Below are 26,380 nucleotides of genomic sequence, written 5' to 3'. Positions count from 1 at the left end.
CATATCCCGACATTAAGACATCTATCGTCCGATAACAATATAAATCACACAAATGTAACATTTTCTGTAAATTCTGTGAATCTCGGGCAGCTCGTCTTGCGTGAAGTGTTTCCAGTTGCGCGTCATGTAGCTGGAGTCGAGTGTTTTAACAGATGCATGAAACGATACATTTTTAGACATAAGTCGTAACACCGCCGTTTTCTTTGTGAGTATTTATTACACGGCGTGCTGCGGGGGAAAAGCCTGTTCTAACGTTTGAGTCTAAGGTTTATTTATTAGCACATGGCGGATCTTTTTTACTTCTCAACCGTAAATAATCTGCTCTTTCACGTGATTCAGTTTATTTTGAAAAGTCTCAACAGGATCTTGAGCTTTATTGTGAAAGGTTTATGTGGAACATAAACAAGCGGACACGCGATGGTGTTACCGTCATTGTTGCTAATGACAACATAAAAACAGGCGCTTGTCCGTCCATAGTGTGGTTATATTAAATGTAAGAGAAAGAGAGAACTTTAAGAAATTAACATAGTCCACTACAGTGACCATCAAAACGATGAAAAAATATTGCCGTAAACAGTTTATTTTGCGACACCACAAAACAAACGATTCTAAGAAGTGAGATCGTATGAAGAAAAAATTTAGAAAGCTGTCGCACAATGCAGGAGAACGACTTGGAAAGATAGAGGCAGTGTGGTTAAGGACAAAACTGATAGTGCTGAACATCTGCTGGAGTAAGGAGAAATAAATAAAGCATTTGTTTCTCAAGGCCTTGTCAGCCTCCTGATATGTGTTTAGAGAATGTCTTAAAATTTCACAAGGCACTTTTTTCTGCTTCTTTTGTGCTCTCCTGCATCATTGTCTAAGTGTCAAAAGTTTAAAAATAAAGGACAGTTTATTCACAGTGAGATGACATTATAGGCTGGAATATTGACAGAATAAGTTTATACTTGGGATGAAGCCGCTGTAATGGTTTGCCCGGTTATTGGCTTTTACACCTTTGATCAATTTTCTGGCAGTTCTGTAATTGCAGTCAGTGTGTGAAAACTGAGCCTTTTTTAGGCCAATCAATTTTTCCAGTTGCCAGTTCCTGTTTGCGGGCAATTATTACGAGATTAGTTTCGAACTACATAAAACTTCATGATAAACTAAAAGTGTGCTAACTCTAAAAATGCATGTATAATGTTTGTGTGCTCAGATTTGACACAGTTATGACTCAGGGAACAGGCACTTTCATGCAAATTAGGGTTTTACTTTTTTTTATTAAATGTAGACATCTTCAGCTTTAAAACGCTGCTGAAAGTTAATCTTTGTACAAGATTTAGCACTGACTTATAGTTGCAGGTGATTCTTCAAATGCATTTCCCAAAATGGCCAAGAATAAATATATATGTGGAGAAGTAGTTGCTGATTTTTCTGTGAAGTCTAGGGAGATTTAACCTCAGAAGACAATAACTATTTTAGTCTCCATGAAATAATCGGTATTTGCTTTCAGAAGCCCATATTGATCTAACCTCAGTACACAAAGTATCTCTGGATGCTGGTGTTTGCCCTCTTTTGTCATAACTGATGTATCGAGTGGGAGTGTGTGTGTGTGTGTGTGTGTGTTTTCAAGCCAGGATATGAAAAGAGATACAACTTCAAACACAAGTGTTGGGAAACGCACATTAGGCCCTTCCGTGCCTGAGTGCTCCATCGCGGCTGAGCTGCAGAGTTCTATTCATCTGACATAAGCAAGTTAATGATAAGCAGTGTGAGTATGATGTGGATTTCACTGATTGTCTTCCATGAGGTGCATACAGGACACGTTTGAAATATGCACTATTTTTGTACTTGCCTTAAGCACAAGAAGAGAATGAAGGCCACGACAAGAGCTCCCACAGAGATGCAATGGCCTAAGTAGTTGATGATCAGCGCTATTTTATAATGCATCGGATATTTTCTCTGAAAAGACAGCCCATGAATTACTTCTTTATTGTTACAGCTGCATAATAGAAACAAAGACAAAGCAATGTATAAACACAGTGGAAGAACCTATCTAGTGCATGCAGTTTAACAACAAGAGTGCCTTTTCCCTGCAAATTTTAGATGTTAATACATGTTCAGTGCACTAATGGGTCGTCACAAGTAATTACATGCTTAGGTCATGACAATAGTAGAGGAACCAAGAGGCAGTGGCATGCAGAGTGCATTCAAAGCCAAGCTTTTACATTACTGATGCAAATAATCACTCATCTTTAATGAAGCAGTTAGTAAAGTATTCTATGCTTGAATGAAAGTAGGTTTTTTTGTCTTTTAAACTGTTCCATTTGCAAACATTATTGAGAGACCTAATGATCCCAACATTGGTGGAGCAAATACATTTCCCTTAGGCTGCCGTTAAATAATTTTAGTCCGAGATTTTTGAATTAATGGCAAGAGAATGATAACAAGAACATAATTTGTATGAGAGGGCTGTCTCTACATCGTTTCAGCTGCTTCTCTATCCAGGCTTCATTGTACTGAGGTTTAACTATGATTATAAAAAGCAAATGTCATTGACATACTTCAGTCTTGGCTTAAAATTATCTAAGAATATAGAGCAAGACCCAGAATCGGAGCCACAGTACGAGGTAATCAGGCCAAAACTTGCTACATACAGTGCATCGCTCCTGCAGTTTGTCCTCCGGCTTTGTTTACAAAGACACAGACAATACTGCTCAAAAAGAACATGTTTTAAAGTGGGGGGGGTTTAACCGCACCGCATCATAAAGGGACATACGGTTCTGTTTGGTTCTTTTTCATTGTTGCATCCGATTGCAATTTTTCTGACGATGATGAGTGTTTTTCTGAAGAACTGCAGGATTTGCTCCCGCCTGCAGTCACCTACCTTCTCCTCCAAAATGGGTTCACAGTTGGAGTAATTACTCTTCAGCGCCCATGTTCCATTATCCATACATTCCCTGTAAGCGCTCCCTGCAAGAAAAGAGAAAACAGTAAAGCTTTGGCATTCTCGCAAACATATTGTTTTAAAATGCATGTTGAGCTATAAAGATAAATACAGATCTCGCATATTCATTATTCCAAAGCACTGCAATCAGCTAAGTCAAGAGCAGGCATAAACCAGTGATTTGCTGTTACAGTAAAGTGTTTTCCAAGTAGGTAAGCTAAACCATCCTTGTAATTTCTTCAGAGCTCAGTTCAAAGTTGAGCACTACTATCCGTCTGACTCTCACCCAGAATACCAATTTAGCAATACAAATTTTTATTCATGGGGGGAAATGCAAAGCCTCTTACTCTGTCAGTGTATTTGCATATCTCTTAAAACCCGCTCCCCATAATCAACTTTGAACTGCATTTTCCATTTTGAAGTTCTTCCTTGTGCATTCTGTGGGTTCTTGTTATCTCTTTAACACTAAGAAATGTATAGAGGGCAGGGGGAAACACAGCAGCATGTTTCTGCCTTTGTATTATTATGATGGCCAATTAAAGTATTCATTTAATCAATTTTATTCCTTTATTTAACTAATTTGTGCAGTTTTCCAAATCCATACAATCATTAATTTAACTTATTATCCTGCAAGGTTTTGATATTGTCCTGAAAATAAGCATTGTTGAATGAATAAATGCATTCCTCTGAACGTTTAAAAAAACTGATATCATACCCAACTGTCAACTGCAACATTCACATTAACCCATCTTAATTCAAACATTCTTGTCAACAACAAAATAAAAAGCGAGGACAACGTCCACCTCAATTTTTGAAGCAGTGGCAGGAACAGAGTAATATCCTTTGCATTCAATTTAATGTTATATAATGTGACAGTTTTGACAGCAGAGACCACAAAACTGCTTGTGGCAGCTACACAAGACAAGGAGAAATAAGATTCAAAATGAGCTTGGTTTAAGCTCTTCACTTGACTGATGGCGACACGTCGTGACTGCAGAATGTTTTGTGCTCTTCATGAGGGAAAATCCTAGTTCTCAGCCATGTGAGAGGGATCGACTTGTGCAGGCATAGTGGCAATTCAGTGAAACCAATAAAACAACTGACTCTGTGGTATACGACACCGTGAATTAGTTTGTTCTAAAACCATATTCATCGTGTGAAACTGCCTCAGTGTGTTTATTGATCAAGTGCCATGTGGCATTCAGCAAAGTCCCGGTGCATTTAAGGTTCCATGTCTGCAGGGTTTAAAGTTTGATTCAAACAAATGAGGGAACCTGGATGTTTTTTTTTTTAATTTGTTGTTTTTACAAGCAGTGAAGACGGCAAGGATCTCCAACAGGAGCATTACTTCAACACATTGCATTCATTTGGAGGCAACATGCATAAAATAGCTGAAAAGGATCATTTTAGTAGAGAGAAAAGGAAGATTATAGCAGTTTAAACTGAACTGAAGAATTAGAAATTTCAGGTGTGGTCGTGCTCGTCTTGCACTCGGGTCCATCTAGCAATCATAAGGTCAGTGGTTCAGTTTTCCACCTCGGCATCCAGCTGTGGGTGTGAAAGCCACTTTAAAGGCATAGAAAAGAGTGCAATGTGAATGTGGCTTGTAGTGCTCAGAGTAGAAAAGACACTGTTTTGAATTAAATACTGATTAAATACTGCATCACCACATTTCTGTGAAGCACAACGCCAAGATATTTTAAAAACATGCCGAGACTTTGATGTGTAGTGTAGTGTCACCATAACCACTTCACTCATTACTTGCAGTTTGCAAACTGTCTTACTGAGCTACTGCAATGGTTCTCAGGGAAGTAAATTTAAGCTTGTTGAATTAACAAAACTAGAACAGCAAATTATTTTTATTTCAATCTGTGGCTGCTACTGAGCAGCAAATAAATAAGGTATTAAAAACATTTTTTCACATTTATTACAAAAGAAGAGTAATCACAGGTGTCTCAGTTTAGGCAAATAAAGCTAAAAGTCAGTATGATGACATTAACAGGATGACTGTATTACTTAAAGGTATTAACAGACAAAATTCCTCCAGGCACTTTTGATTCATTATTTTTAATCTGTGTGAAAAAACCCCACATATTTTAAAATCTCATTAACTTAATATCCATATTAATAGGAAGTGACGCCTTCAAGTAAGCTAAGCTATTATTATAACTGCAGCACAAAGTACTTTCCAGTTACTTTCCAAGTATCCTACTGTGTTTGCGAATCAATCAGCGAAGGTGAAGAAACAGAGGAAGGGGAGCAGGTTGTGGATTTCTCCCTGTGAGCTACACCACTGAGGCAGGACTAATTCAAAGCACTGGTGCAGGGAGAGCACATTTCTGACAAACCATCTGTGCAGTGGGCATGATGAGGCTTTTTTCTTCGCATTATCCTTACAGGGTATTACATTCACGCAGTTAAAAAAATCTCTAAATGACTCATTCTGTGAGTTTGGGAGGAGGATTAAAAGCTTCCATGTGAGGTGCTAACAATGCTGTAAGCGACTTAACACTGACCACGCTCCACTGGGGTAAAGACGCACAAGAACATGGAAGAAACGTGCAACTTCCAACTGATATAGTCTTTGCCAACAATGCCCACCTCTTCAGCTAGCCACTCTGCCAGTCCTCTTTCTTGGAGGCATGCAAAAAAACACTGTACGTCTGTTCAAAGATTAGAAAAATTGGAAGCTCTAAATGAGGAAAAGAGCGTTTAAATTTAGTCTGGATTGGTCATTCCTGCATAAATGTTCAGATAGATGATTAAAAAGACTAAATATTGCTTGATCTTGATTGAAATTGTAAGATAAATCTGGCAAAAAAAACACCTAATCCAAAGAACAAATCAGTGCCTTTTCACTTCAGCTAAACTTGACCTGTTTCTTTTATCTGTGGGTTGTGCTGTCAGCTGTGCTATACCAACTGTGAAGCGACAATAAACAGGAATATTTCACTTAATGTTTGCACAAGGCTGTCTTTCTTTTTGTGGTGTTTGATTGCTCTGACCTCCTCTTATCCCAGGTGGTTGGGTTAAAAAAGAAAAGAAAAACTTGATACGACTTTTACGCCTCCTCAAAAGACCAAGCCGCTCTTTATAGGTTATCAAAAATTACCCACTTTTTTCTGCCGTTTTGAGAAATAGTCACTAAATCTGAGGTTTTTTATGTGGATAGGTTTCAAAATATAGTGAAATAGAAAGGCTACGATATCTAAAAACTGAGTGAACGCATCACATTAAAGCCATGCACCTGAGCCAGTTACAGCAGCTTTTACTTCGAGCCATATGAAATTTGATTTCATGAGCTGAGTAGATGGAATAAACTAGGCCATACAATAACATGGGAATCTCATAGCTCATTGCACTTTGATATTTTATTCAAGCAGCAGGAACTAGAGCAAAGCTGCCAAAATACAGACATCTACATCCGAGAACAGGCAAGGACATAAAGTCAAGCGAATTAAAGAAAATGAATGAATTATTTACCAGCCAGTTAGTCCAATAAATAATTCTGAGTAAACGGTGGTCCCAGTTTAATGTTTATACTAAACTGTGGCCACTATGGGCCTCTGCAAGACATATATGTGTATATAGGTCTTACTTAGTTTTGAAAAAGAAGAACTCGGGTGAGATAAAAAGGCTCATTCTGTTGCATTTATCTTTTAAAATCGGGCTGGTCTTGGTGGTGACCAGAGATGGGCGCGTTACTGTAATCTGATTACTTTTTTCAAGTAACGAGTAAAGTAAGGGATTACTATTGCAAAAACGGTAATTCGATTACCGTTACTTTCCCGTAGTAACACTGAGTTACTGCTTTACTAAAACCGTGATTTTTTGCGAGAATGTCTCATGACAGTGACGTAAGCGAGTGCGCCGTTAGTGACAACAGCTGTGTGCAGATCAACAATGGATCACATATCGATTGTAGGAGAGAGTATGAGCGTGCAGCGTTTAAAGCGTGGAAGTACTGACCTTACTTTGAGTTTGATTCCATAAAAAGTGACAAAAACATTAGCGTCCATCGTGCGTGGGAAGATAACTTCTTTTTACAGCGAAAAAAAACCCTAAACTTCCCTAACCTAAACGACGTAATGGGAAATTCACAGAGAAACTCGCGGATTCTTCAACTGACCTGCACCAGGGTAAACCTCCGCCTACCGCAGTCCTGCTTTACAGGTGAAAATAGAGCAACAGGACCGCTGAGTCTTTGACTTTATTTATTTTCTGCTGTGTTTTACTTGCATCTATTTGAAAGAGTGAGTGTAAACACAAAAAATATTTTATTTTATGTGCTGGAATGTGTAGAAAATAGGTTTAAATGTTAAACTAATTTATTCAAGTCAGAGAATGTTGCATATAATTAAATTTTTGCTTGATGCATAAAGTTAAAAGATTAAAACTGATAAAACAAGTTAAAAAAAAAGAGACTTTTCCATTTGATGACATTTTGTATGATGGATTATGTAGAAAAAGTAGAATTGGGCTGAAAGATCTATCGCTTTATCACCTCTTCAGGTTGTAAATCGTGTTTTTAAAAAGTAACTAAGTAACTAAGTAATTAATTACTTTTGAAAATAAGTAATCAGTAAAGTAACGGGATTACTTTTTGGGGGAAGTAATCAGTAATTAGTTACTGATTACTTTTTTCAAGTAACTTGACCAACACTGGTGGTGACTCACTCTTACTAGAATTACTAGGTGGGAAAATTCCATAAATTAATTCCTAAATGAACTGTATTGGTATTTATCAATGTAACAGTTAATCCAGCAGTATGTGCAAGCTCTTTAATCAAAATTATGTTTTTAGTGCTAAATTATTATCATTGCTATTATCAATGATTTTTCAAATTCCCTATTTTTTTTTTAAAAGCGGGGAAAAATAGTAAAACCTATTATTATTCTTTGATTAAGATGACAAATTACAGTCATTTGCTTGGATTTCTAAACAGAAAAAACGGTCTTAGTGTTCCACTATTATGATTAATTAATTTCTGACTTCTCGGATAAATTCAGTGTGCCGGCTCAAGTTTGGGTAGAAACACATTAATTCAGTTTGTTAATTGCCTGATAAATAATTTGAGAGATTTCTAAAATATTTGTGCTTCCTTATTTTTATGACAGGTGGCCAAATAAATTCATTAAGTACTGTAAGTCTCGTCGTTTTGAAAAAGAAACTCTGACTGGAACAAAAGGGTGGCATCGCTCATTCTGTTGCTTTGGATTTTCAAAATCCTGCTGAATAAACGGCTTCTTTGCATCTACGCTTTGTGGTTCAGCAGCGATACGATGCCACAGTAAAACTACAGTAAAATAAACACATTTTATTCTAAAATGTGCTTATCTCTTAGTTAAAGTTATGTTTCACTCACTCACTCTTACTAGAGTTGCATTGGGAAACTTACTTTCTGAACCACATGACTGATTTCATTCAGTTGAGGTTTTTGTTAAATTCACGCAGAGCTTAACAATTTTATTAGACCACCACCCTTGTTCGGTTTATGCCGCAGCTGACCTCAATTAACAGCACTGATAATTACAAAAATCATTATTTTATGTGTCTGTAAAAGTTAATCCTCCAGCATGTGTGAGCTCTTACTATCTAACACAACTACTGTTCTTGCTTACTGAAAGTCATGTATTGCAGTATCTTAATTTGTCATGCTGTCTTTGTAGCCATTGCTTTCCCCCCATGTGTCCTTTTTTTTCTCCCCTCTTCTTTTTGACTCGTGTTTTATTTTCCATCTCTGCTGTGTTGCATCTGTGTTTGTAAGGGTTTATGCGGCGCCCTCCATCTCCCACTCTCCTGGATCCACTCCAATCAGTGTGCACACCTGTGGTTCAAGCTCTCAATTTTGTGCAGTATGCCCTTGTCTGCAGTCATTGCTCGTTTGAGCTTTCTGACTGCTGCTGTGGTAGTTATGCTAAGGCCTTGTACTCTGAGTATGTCTTTTGGTTGGAACCAATTGAACTCTGTGATGGTTAGACTTACAAACGCATTCCCTGCCTGCCCACCCAAGCTTCCGCTCGTCAGTTTATCTACAGCAACGGAGGAGTGACGGGAGAGTCACCTGCCCACTCTCACTCAGGCTGCCACACCACACACTATCTGCCGCTGCCATCAATCCTCTGTCTGCCTCTCTGCTCTCTGAGCCTGCACGCTCTTTCTCCAAAGAGCCATCGCATCCACATACAGCTACTTGAGCATTCACACTAAAAGCTTGTTTTGAGTCACTGCCAACCTGAGTATGTTCGTCCTGCCTTTTGGTTCCAGAAATTCTTATCATCTTAATGCTTGGACACAGGTTATCGCTGGATCTGTGGGGTTCTTTCTCTAATATTGTAAGCTTTTACAAGGAGATGGTTTTAAACAGATGCTATAGAACTGCAAAAATGGCTTCATAGTATTATTTTTATATGTATTTACACTATTTGTCTGGAGCTGTTTTATAATGTGAGTTTTTAGGTTGCTTGTTTAACATTGTCAGGACGGTTTCCTTTTTTGGGATAACATCACATGTGCTTTTTTTATGTGTCAGCGACTGACCTAGCCCTTTTTCTCTTGCAAATGAGTCCTTTTCAAAGGGCATTTTTTTTCCTTTTGATCACATGTCTGCCACAAGGAGTTGGCCTAAATGGTATGTCAGCCCAAAACACACAGAGAATACACTTCTGATTGACTTGTGCTGATGAAAGCAGGAAGCAAGCATTCTCTGCCTTAAAAAAAAGTAATTATTTTTATTTTAAAAAATATTTTACTGCCTCCAGCTTCCAAAATATTATATTTGACCCAGATCACCGGTGGTTCAGATCATAAAATGTCTCCAGTGAGCCCAACCTGTCAACACTGACATGTCAGCATTAAAATGCAGCTGTTCCGAAGCCCTTCGTTGACCTCAGTTTGATCAAAGACAACGTGGCAGCTAAACAACTTTCCAAAAACCTACTGTCTCGTCCTTGTCACATTAACTCTGTTATACATTTTGTCAGAGGTGCTGATCCTTTTCAAATCAAAACAGACTCTGGCTCTCTGGCATTATCAGCACACTCTGAGGCTGGATTACCTGAAATAAATCTCTGGGTGATTCATTCTACGACATTACTAAAAGCCCAGACTTTGTTAGATCAAAGTCAAGCATACATCACAGAGTATTTAAACTCATTTCGCAGACAAGGCCCTTTTGGTGCCATTAAGCACTGAGCTTTTTTGTGTTTTCACATGCATTTATGTCTACCAGTAATCAACACCTTAGTGCAAGGCCTGTCACCAGCTTGATAAAAAAACAGTGTTTGCGTTCAAGTATTATATCATAAGATCCTTCTTTTACCGAACAAAAAAATTAGATGTTGCCACTGTTAAAATGAAAAATAAATGCAAACTTTTAAAGTTTATAAATCAAACACCCATTTAGCAGACTGCGGTGAATATCTCTGTTTTATAATCAGACTCGTGTGAAATCTACGCACACTCATGACTTCTATAAAGGGAACAGCCGAAGGGAAGCAGTAGCTCATGCACAGTTGTGCTGCACACAGGCTTGTGCAGAAATGTTCCTGACATATTTCTGCTGACAAAATTAGTCATCCATTTCTACTGTACAACAGATCTTATAGCTTAAATGCAACATAGATCTTGAGAACACAGCCACCATGGATAAGAAAAACAACTTGTGTAAATATGTACTAAAGCCATTAACACATGGATGTTTAAATTTAGAGCAGGGAATCTGTCTGAGTCGAAAATCCCACTGTAGCCTTGGTGTTTTCTCAGAGTGACTTTAAGCCTTAGTGTCATGCTCTTCCTCCTACAGCTGACAACAGCTGGAGATGTGGCTGCAGAAACGCTTCACTAGGTTTACAGAGAGAAAACTCTCAGAAAGACCGGGACGTGGAGCAGCCTCATGGGCCACCTAACCACACAAGCCCCACTGAGCTAATCAACAAAAGACATATGGGGCTACTCTAAAAGCTTTGGCTTTGATGTCTTTACTCTACATCCATGATGAATACACAGAGCAGGAACGTCTTTCTTTAAAAGTTCACTTGCAAAAATCAAATTTGAGTTTCTTAAAGTTCGACTTCATTTAGTAAAAAGCCAACGTTTGGGCAATGATTTGTCATAAAAATCTAACAACGTTATCTGATTATTCTATATAGGCCATAAAGTCTCATTTACAATTTATACAGTTTATAGAATTATTTGGGGGGGGGGGAAAACACTGAAATCAGTCTATAAGACCCTTCACTGCTCATTGTATTAAAAACAAAAAAGGCAGATTTGCTTTGCGTCTTAGATAGATGTGGGTTGGATACATCACGAAATAATCACTAAATACTAACAATCTGTACAGAACATGTTTATAACAAATGGCCTCATTTCAATCCAGAAATTATATGAATTCAAAGGATATTTAAAGGAATTTAAAGGAAACTCTTGGTCTCAAACATGCTCATTCCAGTATATCATGACTTTTGCAATGTTCTAATAAGTATATAATTACTTTAATATATAATTACTCACTCCATTAGTACATTACCTATAATAGAATCAAAAACTGTATGCATGTACAGTACTCATGTCTTCATATTCTGTCAGAAAAAGCAGGAATTGAGGTGAAATGATTTATTGAAACGTGTGTGTGATCATGGAAATACGGTGTATACGGCTCAAAAGGGAATATTTTGGTATGAACAGGTGGACATACCAAAAAAAATTACTTTCAAGTATTCTTCAGCACAGCCTGAACTCTCTTAGGCAGATTTCTTGTAATTTCTTTAAGTAGTCTGAATGTCCTTTAGAAACCCGGAGAAACTATTCCTTCAAAGCTCTTCTTTGGATCTTGGCTGCCTTTTGTTCTGTTCTCTGTCACGATGATCCCACACTGTTTCAGCAATGTTAAGATCTGGGCTCTCGGTAGGCTAATCCACGAGTAACAGTATTTCCATTGTGTGTGTCTGTGTTTTTGTATCCAGGTATGCTTTTACTGCACTGGCAGTGTGTTTGCCATCATTTCTGTACTGCGGGCTCAAGACTTTTGCACTTTACTGTATATTTCATCGTGAAGAAACAGAAATATGCAAACAGAAAACTAACATTTGTTAAGTTTTGTATGGAAAGGTTGCTCAGTCTCCTACTTTAGTCCAGACAGAACTTTAAAATATATTTCATGTATTGCTCTGTTTTTTCAGCCCCACCCAGATACAATGAATAATGATGCTGGTGATACAGTTATCCGAGTTTACATTTATGAACATTTGCAGGTTAATATTAGCTTTTACCATTAAGCCCTATTGTGCCTAATAACAGGCGTACGCAGCCTATGAACGCTCAGTCCTGCTAGTGAAAGAAATGATCTGTTTTCTTTTATTAATCAAAATCTGTATTGTTCTGTCAAGGCATTATTGGCATCTTTAGTTCTTGTCAATAATTTCAATTGTCCCCGAGTTCAGATTGCTTGGAGCCGCTGACGTGTATGACAAATGAGAGAAAAAGTAGTGCTTATTTTGGTGCTTGTTTTATTGCAGTGTCACCCATCATCATCAGAAGTTAATACTTTCTATTTATTATCTGTCTGTAACAAATCAGCTGCTTCACTGGCTTGGCGACCTGGTCAGATAACACAGTTTCTAAGAGGGAAACAGTAGCTGAGCAAGCTTATAAAGTTTCTGCATGATGAACAGCTCATTTAGGTTTAAGGCGAAGCAAAACAAAGACCTCGGAGTAGGTAATAGCAGGCAGCTGAAGGTTACTGAGCACTTCTGTAAGGTTCATCATGTCGAACAAGTAGATTGTACACAGTACTGACAAGCTGAAGAATGAATCCCTTATGAAGGGAGGAAGAGAGGATCTATGACTGCCACTCTACTTCACTTTAGACGCTTCAATGAATTTCAGAAACGAGCTAATGAGAATGATCACATCGGTGCATACTGAATGTGGTGAGTATTAAGTCTAACTTGTTTATTCCCCGTACCATATGTTCTTTTCAAATGTGCTCAGTGCTTGGGATCATTTTTTCAGTCCGACTTTAAAGTTTAAAGAACCGACTTTTCTCAGTTGAACATGAGAGAAGAGGACAGATTTTGTTTAATTTTCACACACGCACCAGGAGGGAGACAGAGCGCCTACAACCATTACCATTCCTTCAAGTGAAGATTTCCATTTGTTTGTTTAGCTTCATAACTGAATATACAGATTTAGAAGGTTATGGGAAGAGAAAAATAAAGGAAGCATCTGACCACTTCTGTTTGAGAACATGTCAAAGGCTGGTGAGCGTTATTTGTGGCTGTTTATTGCTGGGAAAAAGGCAGAACTAATCAGTTCAACATCAGAAGACTGAGGAAACCAGCAAATACTCACATCTGAGAAGTGGAGACCAGAGAGGTTTTGCTAGAGTGCTAGAATTTGACGATAAGTAAGTAGTAAAGTAAACACAATCAACTTTCAGCTTTCATAAAATCACGAGTAGTAGCTTCACTGGGCATGCCTTATAAGTACCACACAATGAACATTTGCTATGAAAGAGAGATTGGGTAGGGTTGTCAGGGTGTCTCCTCTTGTTTAGCAAGGACGACTGAATAGCTTAAAAAGCCTTGAGTAATGACCACTGAAGCAGACAAGTCAGCAGAGCCCGAGGAAGAGATACCGGGTAATCTTTTACTCACAGCTGTGGCTCTTAAGCTTTCCTTCTTCTCTCCATGCCCTCTTGACATATTAGCTGTAACTGCAAATGCAAAATTTTTGTGCCTGTTTGCTGTCAAACTTTCAACCCTCAGCAGCTGCACTGAAGCCAGCTGCTGAGAGAAAATTAGCAAAAACCCATGTACTAAGACTATGTCCCTCCGGGAAACAGAGACGGCATGAGGAGGATAGTGAGAACATTACCCCACAGTACAAAAATGAAAAGTATGCAAGGATGGCCACATTTTATAACAACCTTACCAAAGATTTGTTTATAGCTGCTCAGTGAAATAACAAAAATGGCTTTTCAGTCTGACCGTTGCCACAATCGAGTCTTGGTCCTGTAGTCTTTGAGTTTTAACTCTTCAGTCTCTGTTTTCCACACACAAAACTGTGCACAGAACAGGCACAACATTAAAATCACTGACAGCTGAATTAAATCCCATTTATAATCTTGTAACAGTGCAATGTTCTGGTTGTTGACATTCATCAGCAAGCTAAACACTGATGCGGACCAAGCACCCGCACCAAACGCTGCAACACCGCTCCGTGACAGAAGGTGCTTTCCCACTGCACACCACAATTTGCAAAAACTAATTAGGACTGTCTCAAGAAACAAAACAAAAGAGCTCAAGGCATTTACTCAGAAATTTCCATTATGATGAAGCCTGCAAACTATACGACTGTTATGGCAAAAACCACGACAGTTGCTTTGTTCAATACTGAAATCAGAGGTATTCAACATCATTACACACAGGCTACCTGACATTAATAATCAGTGGAAGGTAAAATTGTAATTCAAATAAAAATTTGATTAATTGCACAGCCATAAATAGGACCAGAAGGATCTGCTGCCAGCATGCAGCGCTGACAGGTAACAGCTGTTTCAGCCACATGTGGGTGTATTTGCTTTAATGTTGAGGCTGATTTAGTATAAAATCCAATATGTTTTGGAGGAAACACTGTTGCTCTTGGTCCCACAATACAGTGTTTACAATTTTGAAATATTAAGCTTAGATTAAGATTATATATACTGGTGTCAATATAGAAAAAATCTATGATGTCACATGAATAATGTCTTTTTTACTGTTTCAATATTTTTATTATGTTTTTTGTTTTCTTGTAAAAAAAAAAAAAATTAGCCACATGTTTTGATTTGTGGGGAGAAAAAAAATATTCTGTCAAGCCAAAAGATTTTCACACTTCAATATGAAGCTTTAGCTAAATTTAAAAAAAAAAGATAAAGGTATTTATGAACCTTAGTCCTATATGAATCAAAGGTGTAAACATATGGTATATACCCGCCTCAGTCCTGGGGGATTTAACATCGAGGAAATTTGTAAAATACAGCCCCAGATATGAGATATGTGACCGATTTTCCTTTGATGTATTCAGCAGTGCTGCACTCTTCTCTTTGATTTCAGACATATGGTCATTTTCTCACTTTGGACAGCAACGGTAAAATAAGAATCCAAACATGAACATCCCTGATACCCCAGTAGCTAGTTATTCTTGCACGTACGCATGCACGGCTCAAAATAGTAAGTAACGAACAAAAGCTGGCTCGCAATTCAGAGTGCGATGACAGTTATGAACAACAGGGAGATGCATCTCCAGGAGGAGACAGTAAGAAGGATGCAAGGTTAACTGACAATTCTTCATGGGTGGCAGCTGCACTGCAGGAGTCTCAGTGGTATACAACTGAGAAAACTGTTACCTCTGTTAACAGGTACTGAGATTTTAAGACTTTTTTTTAACAAGAAAGCCGGTCCATGGTCTGAGTTTGGATGTGTGAAAACGCCACTTTGACATAGAGTGGGGAGGATGAGGGTGGAAAATTAATTTGAGGCATCTATCGAGACACAAGTGCAACACTAAAACGAATGCAGTTTTCAGGACATATGGATGTAAATGTGTCATTTGGTCTGAAATGATAAAATGAAAATGTTTGGAAGGAGGACTTGGATTTACGAGTGAACACAGAAGTAGGAATGAAAAGAAAATAAACCATAATAAATAATCATGACATGCTTTGCAGATATTTGTGTTATTTGGTAGCTTCAAAATGTCTCCGGTACTTTAGTGTGTCATCTGTGGTGTGGGAGCCAGTGGTGAGTGCAGCCAGCGAAGGCTGGTGCTGATTGGACCCCCTCTGGGTCTTGGTGTGCAATGGCTAGTGAAATGTTTGCAACACATACTGTCCTGAATTTGCTGATTGAACCTCTTACTCAGTCTCACCGTGGAGAAGGGGATCAAAGGTTTCAAAGGGCTAGAATTCGCAGTAGGAGAGGTATTTTGCAGAGACCTGTGGTGCCGTCATCAGATTGAGCAAAGAAAAAATAGCACAAGTTGTGGCAGACGCATGTGCATGTTTCTCGGCATGAGAAAATGCATGTGAGGTAGATTGCATCAGTAAGATAAGTGTCACAATAAGACATTTTGTGATTTGGGAACACCTAAACAAGTGAATGCAACAATGAGCGTTGACTGTCTACATGTAATTTTCTCCAATTTCTTCTCAGAGCTTTAGGAGGAAGGAAAATGAGTTTCATATTAATTCTCCTCTGAGTGGGGACATGACAGCTCACAGACAAGAAGATGCAAAACAGCCACTATAGCCATTTAAACTGTCATTAAACTTCAGCGAGTCATTTGGTCATGCTGTGCAGTGAGTAAGCTTTTGACAAATAAGGCAGGATTTCTTTTACACATTCCTAGTCACACAACCAGTCCTCCTGAGAATCTGCTCTACATTTTAAGACTTGTGCTCATGGGTCCGTCTGCCACCATAGGCTCTTAAACAATTTTTAATAGGGAACATCTACAAAAAAAACTGTGCTAATACCAGTTTCATAATTACTAACAATGCCTGTCTATGTTTATCCACCACCTTATATTAGTGTCATGTTTGCCTCCAGAAGGCGAAGTACAGAATTAGCTGTGATTTAAAATAAAGAGACAAGCTGTATCCCCCAACATGCAACACTACATCAGCTTCACTCTCTCCACTGTCAGCCTGAACCAGATGCACGGAGCAGCACTGATATGTCTCAGACTTTATTAATCCTGATAAGAGAATCAATAGAGCTCTATTGTAGAAACAGCTCCCCTGATTTTGATTTGTGTTGACTAGGATGGTACATTATGTGCTAACAGGATGTCGCCTATGTGAGAATGAACACACACTCACTGGGAGGAGGTGAATTTACAAGAACAATATGAGCGATTCACTGAATAATTAAAGTTGTGCTCTGGGTGAACAGAGAAAGCATACAGGTCACACATTTTTTATTTATCTTCCAAAACTAATACTTCAGCACTAGTGCCACTCTTCAGTACTGCTTTGGACTGCTTGTTTTGCCTGAGGCTTGATAAAGAGCACATCATATAGTCGTTAGAAAGCACACCGTATCTAACAACTGTGGCCCAACGGTGGCGATTTTCATTTCATGTAAACCAGAGGAATGAATAAATGCGCTGCAAGAAAAAAAAAAAAACATGAACAGAGGAAAGTTTAAAAATGCATAAATGCTCTTAAGTCACTCTGCGCAGACATTAATATTTATACAAGCCAGATGAAATGGAAAAGAATTTATAGCTACTTACCTGAACTGCCCCGTTAAGCCTCTTAAACTTCTAATTTTTGCATTTTTACTTTACACTTGCTCAGCTGCTCATTTGAAAGCACCACAGAAAAACTACACGGTTTCAAGCAAGATGTGGCATTTATATCTTGTACTGTTCAACAACTGGGAGTACAAACCACAAGGGATTCTCCTTAAAATATCCTGGGTCATTCATTTCTAATATGCAGGCTTGTACAGAAGCATGAAATACCTGGCTCTTGGATATATGCTGGGCAAATGGCTGCTGTTAGGCATGTGGTCAAAGTGATTGGCTTAGAAACGCATCTTGTTTGGCTTCAGTTTGCAAATTGCTGCGCTGCATTTTCACACCGAGTTCATTTTTTTTGCATTGTTTTAATTAACACCTGCTCATGGGATGTTAGGGCCTACTTCTATTCTTAGTCTGACCTATTTTGTGGTTTAAAATTTGTATTTTTTTTCCTGAATGCAAATGAGGGCTGCTAATGTGACCTAGGAGGATGAGAATAATCACCTACATTGTCTCTGGTGTCACATCACTTTGCTGTGAAAACACGCAGAATCCTGCAGTTAAGCTATCAGTTGTGAAGAGTTTTGTAATGGCCTCCCTGCTGTGTCGAACCGCAATCTATTAAATATTCTGCTTTGGCTTCTTTAATAGTCTGACTTAAAACAATGCATTTATTGTTGCATGTTTGACATCCTAAAAAACTGAAAGTCTATTTCCTGATATGACAGGAAGAAGAAAAAAGATTTGTTTACATAGCTAAGATAATCCAAGCATTTCAAAGCTTATTAGCTGCACATGTCACATGTCAGATCTGTGTTAAAAATATAACAATCCATGTAATTACAAATGTTGGTGACAGTGAAAGAATAAAACCTGTAATCTCTGCTGTCACAAGAACCAATCCCTGTAATTAACTTACTCATCAACTTTTTCGCGCGAGGGCGAAAAATCTGTCACCTCCTCTATCTAATTTCTGAACTGCACATATGTTTGAGACAAACATTCAAACAATATTTTCTTTACTGTTTGATTGCTGTATTCATTCACTCCTGGGTGATGCAGGAAACTGCAGTTGTACAGTTCTTTGTACTTCTCCTATTATCTAACGGGAAACTCTTCACACAGTTCAGTCAGTACATTACAGCCTCAATATCTAAACCTGAGCCTGATAAAAATGTAATATTGACTCACCAGGGTGCTATCTAAACCTTCACTGGACAAGGTGTCTCAATGCTTTTCGGTATGCTTTTCACACTGGTGGATCAAACCAACAGGCGTGTTCAGCTAATACTAAGCAGCAGCAGAGCAAAGTTGAATCAAAGGTGATCAGACAGCAGTTGATTGTGGGTGTGTATCAGAGGTTTGGTGGGTAATGACACTACACCTGAGTCTATTACAGAGATAACAGTAGTGTTAAATGAAAAGTCCAGATTTGGACACTCTGGACACTCACACTTGGTGCAGGTCGGTTATTTTGTGAAATGAATGGTGCTGTTTTCTCGGCAACAAGTTCATCAGCCTTATGACTAAAACAGGAGTTACATAAGGTGACAGTGCTGGGTGGCGGAGTTGTGATATGCTGTTCTCAGCTCTTAGCTAAACTGTTGGCTGACACAGATTAGTTTGGAAACTGCTCAGCCTGTCAAGCCAGCAGATTAAAACCATCCTCTTAGCGTATTGTTGAAATCAGAAGCAAAATGAAAAGTATTATTCTGAAATCCCACACCCACCCTCCCCCCAAAGAAATTGACCAGATAAGTCATTTCCGCAAGCTCTTATGAACTAGAGTTGCATTTTGGAGATAAGTAGCCTACAGGAGCTGTGTTAATACCTGAGTGATCCAGGGTGACACGCAGGTAGGGACGGGGGTGGGCGCCTAAAAATTGTATCATGATATTTCAAAGACATCTGCAAGAATTATATTTCTGATGATGTAGAGAAATAATCCTCAACAATGTTTTATCTGAGATTGCAGCTTGCCGGCAGCACTGTTTATTTGTGCAAACGAAATAATGGACATTTTCTGTCCTTCATTTCCAATGAGCTGCTGTCATCGATGACAGACGATCTCATTCAAAGTGTGATTCTACTGAAACAAGGTGCCCCCAGCAGCAGAAATATCACAGTGCAATAGTAGTGGCACAGCATTATATTCAGTGATGCAGCATAAGACAAATGTAAGTGTAAAAGGAGCCTGGTTAGTGGTTTCAGTGGAAATTTTGGTGGTTTGCATTTGGATTGTGGGGACACACAGTTATTTGATACTTTTAAGCAATTATTAAAGTAACTTGTAACTCATCAGCAACCAGCACAATAAAACTGAAGCTGAAAACATTTTCTACCTGGGATGTTGTTACTTAGGTCAAACAATTTGCTTAATGTCCTGTTTTTCCACCATTTCAATTGACATCATATTATTACATATACTTGCCCAAAAAATATGAAGCAGCACTGGTAATTTCTACCATTTGTTCTTCCTGTCATAGGGAGTGAGGCTCGCGAGTGCTACAATGATGCTCAGTTATACCTTTTTTGGGCCTCCTTGCATTTCATGGTGTGTTTTCACATCAAGTGATGAAAAATACTTTGCTAAGTTTTGTGCTTTGTTGGAAGATGTTCAAATATCTCCCTTTTTACTAAATGTCTGGGTGTGTCTTGTTGTTTTGCGCAATAAGGAATTTGCACAATAACCATTGCTATAGCAGTGATATCACAATATGACACTTTTTACACATAAAAGTTTTGTATATTATGCTGTTTTATACTGTATGATACAGCCCAAGTGGAAGGCGTCCATAGAGTCCATTGTTTGGTCACACCAGACAAATCTCAAACCCCAGTCTAACTGTTAGAAGTCGAGCATGTGAATACTGAACACCTGTTTAAGATAAGGAGATTTTTAAAGAAAGCAGGCTAGTATTAAGGTCCAATGTTTAGTAGACCCATCCATCCACCGCAACCTCCTCCCAATGGAGGCTTTCATTGTTTCATATCCTCTCTTATTTTGGACACTAGACGGTGCTGCTATGATAACAGTTATACAATAGTTCTAATGGGCAGTCAGTCTCAATTTTACAGCAGATCACCTTGCTCGCTCTCTCTCTCACACACTCTCTCTCTCTCTCTGCTGATACTGGAATACCATTGCAATGCCAAATTGTCCAGCTGTCTATTGGAACAAACAAAATTCCCCCTCCAGTAAAATCAAACAGAGAGATGCCCTCACATACATGTAAGTTGCTTACAGAAGCAGAGATTTGAGCGATTTTAGGTGTATTTGCCCTTTAAATGAAAAGCACACACGCACATTCTTAAGCAGCTGTTCCTGTAACAGGAGGTTTAATAATGATCACTGATTCGCTGTCTATGCCGCTTTACTTGTGAACACAGGGGGGGTACTAATAATAAGCCTGTGGAAAAATTATCTAATTAGGGTAGAAATGAAAATTCGGTGGGCTAAATGAGAGATCATTAAGCTGCTGGATTTGTTTGTTATTGCTTATATTAACGGGCGGTTGTTTGCAGCACAAATCATTTTTTTCATGAAGTCTTGCTGTAATTAACGCACTTGCTAATGTTGCGCTCTTTTGCTTTGCGCTATTTCTTTTTCCACAACTGTCTAAATAATTTTCCACAAAATGCTCCACAGTTTCCCGCACAATGACACGTTAAGGAACTTTTTTCCACGATGGAAAGACTTACTCGTTGTGTTGTACTTCACCCCATTAATGTACTCAGGGCAAGGTCTTTCTACAATCCTGCCAGTGCTGCTCCGTGGCCAGCAGGTTCCAATCTCATCGGTTGTGGCATTGCAATATAAACCTTTTAGGGGGGGAAACATAATAAAATAAAATAAAATAAAATAAAAGATAAAGGTCGACGCTTAGCTTTCTATTTTTAAGATGTAACAGCAAAACATCTCAATACTGAGGAAGGAGAATGAAGCAATTCCGCCTTACCATCAGTGCTCAGCAATGACAATGAAGCATTTGCCAAAAAAGTGTCCTGGAAAGCCTCTATTAAACTACAATTTAGGTCCCCGAGCTCTCCAAATATGATCTCATAAACAGTAGCATCCATAGTGCGAGCCGCCACTTTTGGTCTGAATAATGTGCAAGTCCGAGAGGAGATAGGCACACTGCCGTGCCCAGCCGTGTTCGTGGGCATGTGAATCGGTGCAACCGTAATGACAAGTAGAGAGCCCGGCGCGCCTTCTGGAGAGCGCGCGCCTGGCCAATCAGAGCCGCGAATCCGCTCATCCCTCCACGTGAAAGACAGCCGTCACACCGCACTGACCGGATCATGAGCCTTGTTACTCTGACATTTCACACCTGCTACCCACCTGTCATGTTTATTTATGAGGAAAAAGTCGCTGCGTTTGAAATGCAAAGTAGCGTGTGTGGGAGAGATTTAGAATGATATGTACAGCCAGGTTACCTGTTGTTGCGAGTGAAACTTGAATGGAAGGGAAAGAAACAGAACAGAACAGAAAGCAGCAAGAAGAATACTGGGTTCAGTTATTGGTTTTATATTTGTATCATAGAGCCCTTTTTTCTGTATGCAAATAGAAAACGGACGTTTTCAGGGCAGGAAGCTGAAAAGCTGATTGTATGTCGTACAATAATTAGACTCGGTGATGACGTCGGCTCCTTTGGCTTTTGTTTCTAAATAGCATTTTAAGGACACAACTCTGTCGGTACTCTTTAAGATGATGCAGAGCTTAATCTGGAATGTTTGGACATAACCAAGTTTAATTTTTGCTTTGGATTTCTGTTATCATTTCCTGTTTTACTTTGAAATCTGTAATTCTTATGTGTTTTTGCTTTACTTTTTCCATTATTGTCTTCACCTTGTAATATAAAGCACCTTGAGGAGATGCTGTGATTTGGCACTATATAAATACAACTAATTGAAGATTGAATTCAACTGAATTAAGTTGAACTGATTTGTTTTCTGTCACTTTTGCACACCATCCTTAACCTATTATGTAATGGAGTCACTATAAGGCAGTATACTTAAACCTGACTCTCCAACTAGATGCTTGTACTCCTTATACTCAAGCCTTCTAGTAATTTCTTGGTTCTTTTCTCTCCTGTTTTTTTTTTTGTTTGTTTTTTTTTTTTTGGCTTTATCTGCATGCAAAAGGACATACAAGCTCCCTGATATGCTTCAGCCAAAACCCCTTTAAGTTTGTTTTCATTGTTGTGTCCCCAGATTTTCAGAATACGTGCCCTTTCTGCTTTCCCCTTGTCTCTTCTGGTTATCTTGTGTTTGACCCTTGCTGTGATCATTAATCTTTGGATTTTTGGACTTTTTCTTGCCCCTGGTGTCCTGGATTTGGGTTGTCTCCTCCTGTAAATCGTTAAGAGGTTACCCGAGGACTGTGAAAGAACCAAATGTGCTTCTAGTAGCAGAAAAGCTCTGGCTTTAAAGTCTGACACTTGGAAGCCAACCACCCACCTCAGCAGAGGGTTTTTGTGAATGTATCTTGTCAGCTCCAAATGTGCACCTGATACATTTTTCCCATTCACAAAAACCAGAAGCATTTAAACAAATGCCATGGTGCAGTAGAGGGTAGTCTCTTTGAAGACTGAGGAAAGTACAAACTAAATAAAAAAATACTACTGTGTACCTTCAGAGTGTGTACACTCACAACTCTGTTTATTTTTCATGAAACAGAGCCCGATTTTGCACTTTTGTACATTGAGTAGTTTTTCTGTAAAAAGGTGAAAATAATTATGACCACAATGGCACTGATCATGCAGACCAACACTCCCTGCCAGGTTTACAGTTTTGAGTACCCTTTGAGTGAAAGTACAGTTCATTCCACAAATGAGTGACTCAAAATACTGAATGCTTCTTATTAAAGATGTGGTCTGTTTTGCTTTAAACAGTCATTTTTTATTTATTGTTATTTTTTTCGACAATTTTGATGTTTTAATTACTGCAACGTAAAAGTGAGATTTACGCAGCTCTATTCCCAATAATTTCTGCTAACTATGGGGCAAAACAAAACAAAATAAACTGTATCAATAATAAAATCTCAAGGCTTACATTATTTGATTAAATCTTCCAGTTTCTCATAAATTCTGGAGCTGCAAATATAACACGACGAAAAATTCAAATGTTTTGTCTCAAACTTCGATTCAGATTAATGAAAAGTGTCTAGACTGCAAATGTGACTCATAACAGAGTTTAATATCTTGGCTGTTTACTGTTAAATGTGAGACGTGACCTTTTCACCAGCGAGAGGCTTTCTGTCTAAGCTCCCTCTTAGCTTCCACATGCAGAACTCCATGTCACTTTACGCTCCAGTCATGCAGTCATAGATCGGATTGTTGGGTTGACCTGGCCATGTGATGAACACTGTTGTAATTACCCAGCTATAAATAGTGCACCAAAAAGTTAATTAATTCTCCCACAGCATCCACTCTGTGTTATACTGCTTCCAGGTATGGTAAGACAAAAAAGCACTTTAGGTTGAAGAAAAGAAAACATCTTTCATTGTTTGATTCTCAGGATATCTGAGATTATTAGCTTTGTGAATAGCTTTAGAACAAATTTCCTCCATTTGTCACCTGGAGAACAAAATGCTTCCAATCATTAACATAATGTCAATAAAGAAGTCGCTGTCTCCTTGTAACTTACCTAATCTATTTTTTCCTGGTCGTAAGTGAAAAACGGATGAAAGCCTCTCTGCTGCTCACACAGAAAACACTTTCCTTCAACAAAAAGAAACCAAGCTTAGAAGACATCAAACCTGGCTCAAAGTGAAAATTTCATTACTGGATCCTAAAAAAAAACCAATGCAAGTTCCCTTTTTTTCCCACTGAATTTTCCAGCCAATCTAGGGTAAAAAAACAAAAAGCAAACTGCACCACAAAACTGCTGAAGCCATAGTTTAAACTTTAATCGGTGAATTTTCCTTCAGGTACAATGAAATCGTAGCAAATGAAATTTAACAATGATTGTCAGATGCAGCCCACAGATTGATTTGACCACTGAAATGACCTAAAACTTTTGCAGCAACACACAACCTAATGTTTAGTTCTCAGATTGGTCGAAATATGTGCACATATGCTCATAAGACATTTTTCACTTCCTGATTTCTTCGTTTTTGTATATTTGTAACACTTTAATGTTTCTTTAAACAAACCTTGATTTTAAGAAAAGCTCCTCTGAGTATGAATGCAGAAGGCAGTTTTTTAAACTATGATTCCATTTATTTTTTCATTTATTAAGGGAAAGAAATAACATTCAAACCTACCTGGCACTGTGTGAAAATTATCCAGGAATAGAGAAAAAACTCGAAAGGCCAGCCTGTCAAAATTACTTCAAGGGGACATCAACAAAGGCGGTCACAAAAAAAAACCTAGAATAAGATCTAAAGAACTGCAGGCCTCACTTTAGGTCAGTTATGGTCAAAGTTCGTAATTCAGCAATAAGATAGAAACTGAGCAAAAATGGCATCCATGGGAGAATTCCGAGAAAACCACAGCTGACCAAAAAGGAGCAATCTTGTCTCGCATTTGATGATCCTTGAGATTTTTCAGAAAGTATTCTGTGAATTGTAAAGTCTAAGCAAAAAATACTTTTTCACAGCAGTGGACTGTGTCTTATTAAGTTGCTGGGCTGGCAGAACAGCTCCAGTGTGACTTCTAGAAGTCTCTGAATCTCTGTTTTAGCGGTGAAACAAAAAGATATTTCCTCATTTGTGTTTTAATGATGCTGGAAAGCATTTTGTTCAGAGGGGTTCAACGAGGATAAGAGCCGGCCGTGACCGCGAAGGCCAAATCATATGATTTACAACACTGACATATTCATCAAGTCATCTGGTGACCTTCCATGCCCTGTGGATTGGGGTATTGTCACTTTGGAAGAAAACACTCCCCTCAGGATAAAACCTTTCATAATAGGTTAGAGGTGACCAATTAGAGTTCCTTTGTATTGATTTTGACTGACCTCCCTGCAAAGGGGACATGAGCCCAAACAATGCCAGCAAAATACAGTGGGGCAAAAAAGTATTTAGTCAGCCACCGATTGTGCAAGTTCCCCCACTTAAAATGATGACAGAGGTCAGTAATTTGCACCAGAGGTACACTTCAACTGTGAGAGACAGAATGTGAAAAAAAAATCCATGGATCCACATGGTAGGATTTGTAAAGAATTTATTCATAAATCAGGGTGGAAAATAAGTATTTGGTCAATAACAAAAATACAACTCAATACTTTGTAACATAACCTTTGTTGGCAATAACAGAGGTCAAACGTTTACTATAGGTCTTTACCAGGTTTGCACACACAGTAGCTGGTATTTTGGCCCATTCCTCCATGCAGATCTTCTCGAGAGCAGTGATGTTTTGGGGCTGTCGCCGAGCAACACGGACTTTCAACTCCCGCCACAGATTTTCTATGGGGTTGAGGTCTGGAGACTGGCTAGGCCACTCCAGGACTTTCAAATGCTTCTTACGGAGCCACTCCTTTGTTGCCCGGGCGGTGTGTTTTGGATCATTGTCATGTTGGAAGACCCAGCCTCGTTTCATCTTCAAAGTTCTCACTGATGGAAGGAGGTTTTGGCTCAAAATCTCACGATACATGGCCCCATTCATTCTGTCCTTAACACGGATCAGTCGTCCTGTCCCCTTGGCAGAAAAACAGCCCCATAGCATGATGTTTCCACCCCCATGCTTCACAGTAGGTATGGTGTTCTTGGGATGCAACTCAGTATTCTTCTTCCTCCAAACACGACGAGTTGAGTTTATACCAAAAAGTTCTACTTTGGTTTCATCTGACCACATGACATTCTCCCAATCCTCTGCAGTATCATCCATGTGCTCTCTGGCAAACTTCAGACAGGCCTGGACATGCACTGGCTTCAGCAGCGGAACATGTCTGGCACTGCGGGATTTGATTCCCTGCCGTTGTAGTGTGTTACTGATGGTGACCTTTGTTACTTTGGTCCCAGCTCTCTGCAGGTCATTCACCAGGTCCCCCCGTGTGGTTCTGGGATCTTTGCTCACCGTTCTCATGATCATTTTGACCCCACAGGATGAGATCTTGCGTGGAGCCCCAGATCGAGGGAGATTATCAGTGGTCTTGTATGTCTTCCATTTTCTGATGATTGCTCCCACAGTTGATTTTTTCACACCAAGCTGCTTGCCTAT

At 38.9% G+C, this 26,380-nt stretch overlaps 1 protein-coding gene across 2 annotated transcripts in view; it reads right to left on the bottom strand.

Moving 5' to 3' along the window:
• LOC120726149 (corticotropin-releasing factor receptor 2) overlaps window positions 1-21,389 on the bottom strand; it is a 37,305-nt gene extending 15,916 nt beyond the window's left edge. The window contains exons 1-4 of one of the 2 annotated variants that reach the window (XM_040019509.1): window positions 21,176-21,389; window positions 20,919-21,038; window positions 2,867-2,952; window positions 1,835-1,941 (exon numbers count right to left, since the gene is read on the bottom strand). In XM_040019509.1, coding sequence (XP_039875443.1) covers window positions 1,835-1,941; window positions 2,867-2,952; window positions 20,919-21,038; window positions 21,176-21,383 — 521 coding nt within the window. In that variant the 5' untranslated portion in view covers window positions 21,384-21,389. Of the gene's footprint in view, window positions 1-1,834; window positions 1,942-2,866; window positions 2,953-20,918; window positions 21,039-21,175 lie in introns of those variants that run through there. The other variant, XM_040019515.1, reaches the window with a different exon arrangement.
• Between the last annotated feature and the right edge of the window lie 4,991 nt (window positions 21,390-26,380).

Source organism: Simochromis diagramma, unplaced genomic scaffold (genome assembly GCF_900408965.1).
Source record: "Simochromis diagramma unplaced genomic scaffold, fSimDia1.1 OVJJ01000205.1, whole genome shotgun sequence".
NCBI classification, from domain to species: Eukaryota; Metazoa; Chordata; class Actinopteri; order Cichliformes; family Cichlidae; genus Simochromis; species Simochromis diagramma.
The sequence above is the reverse complement of the archived record's forward strand: the minus strand, read 5'-3'. Positions and strand labels throughout refer to the sequence as shown.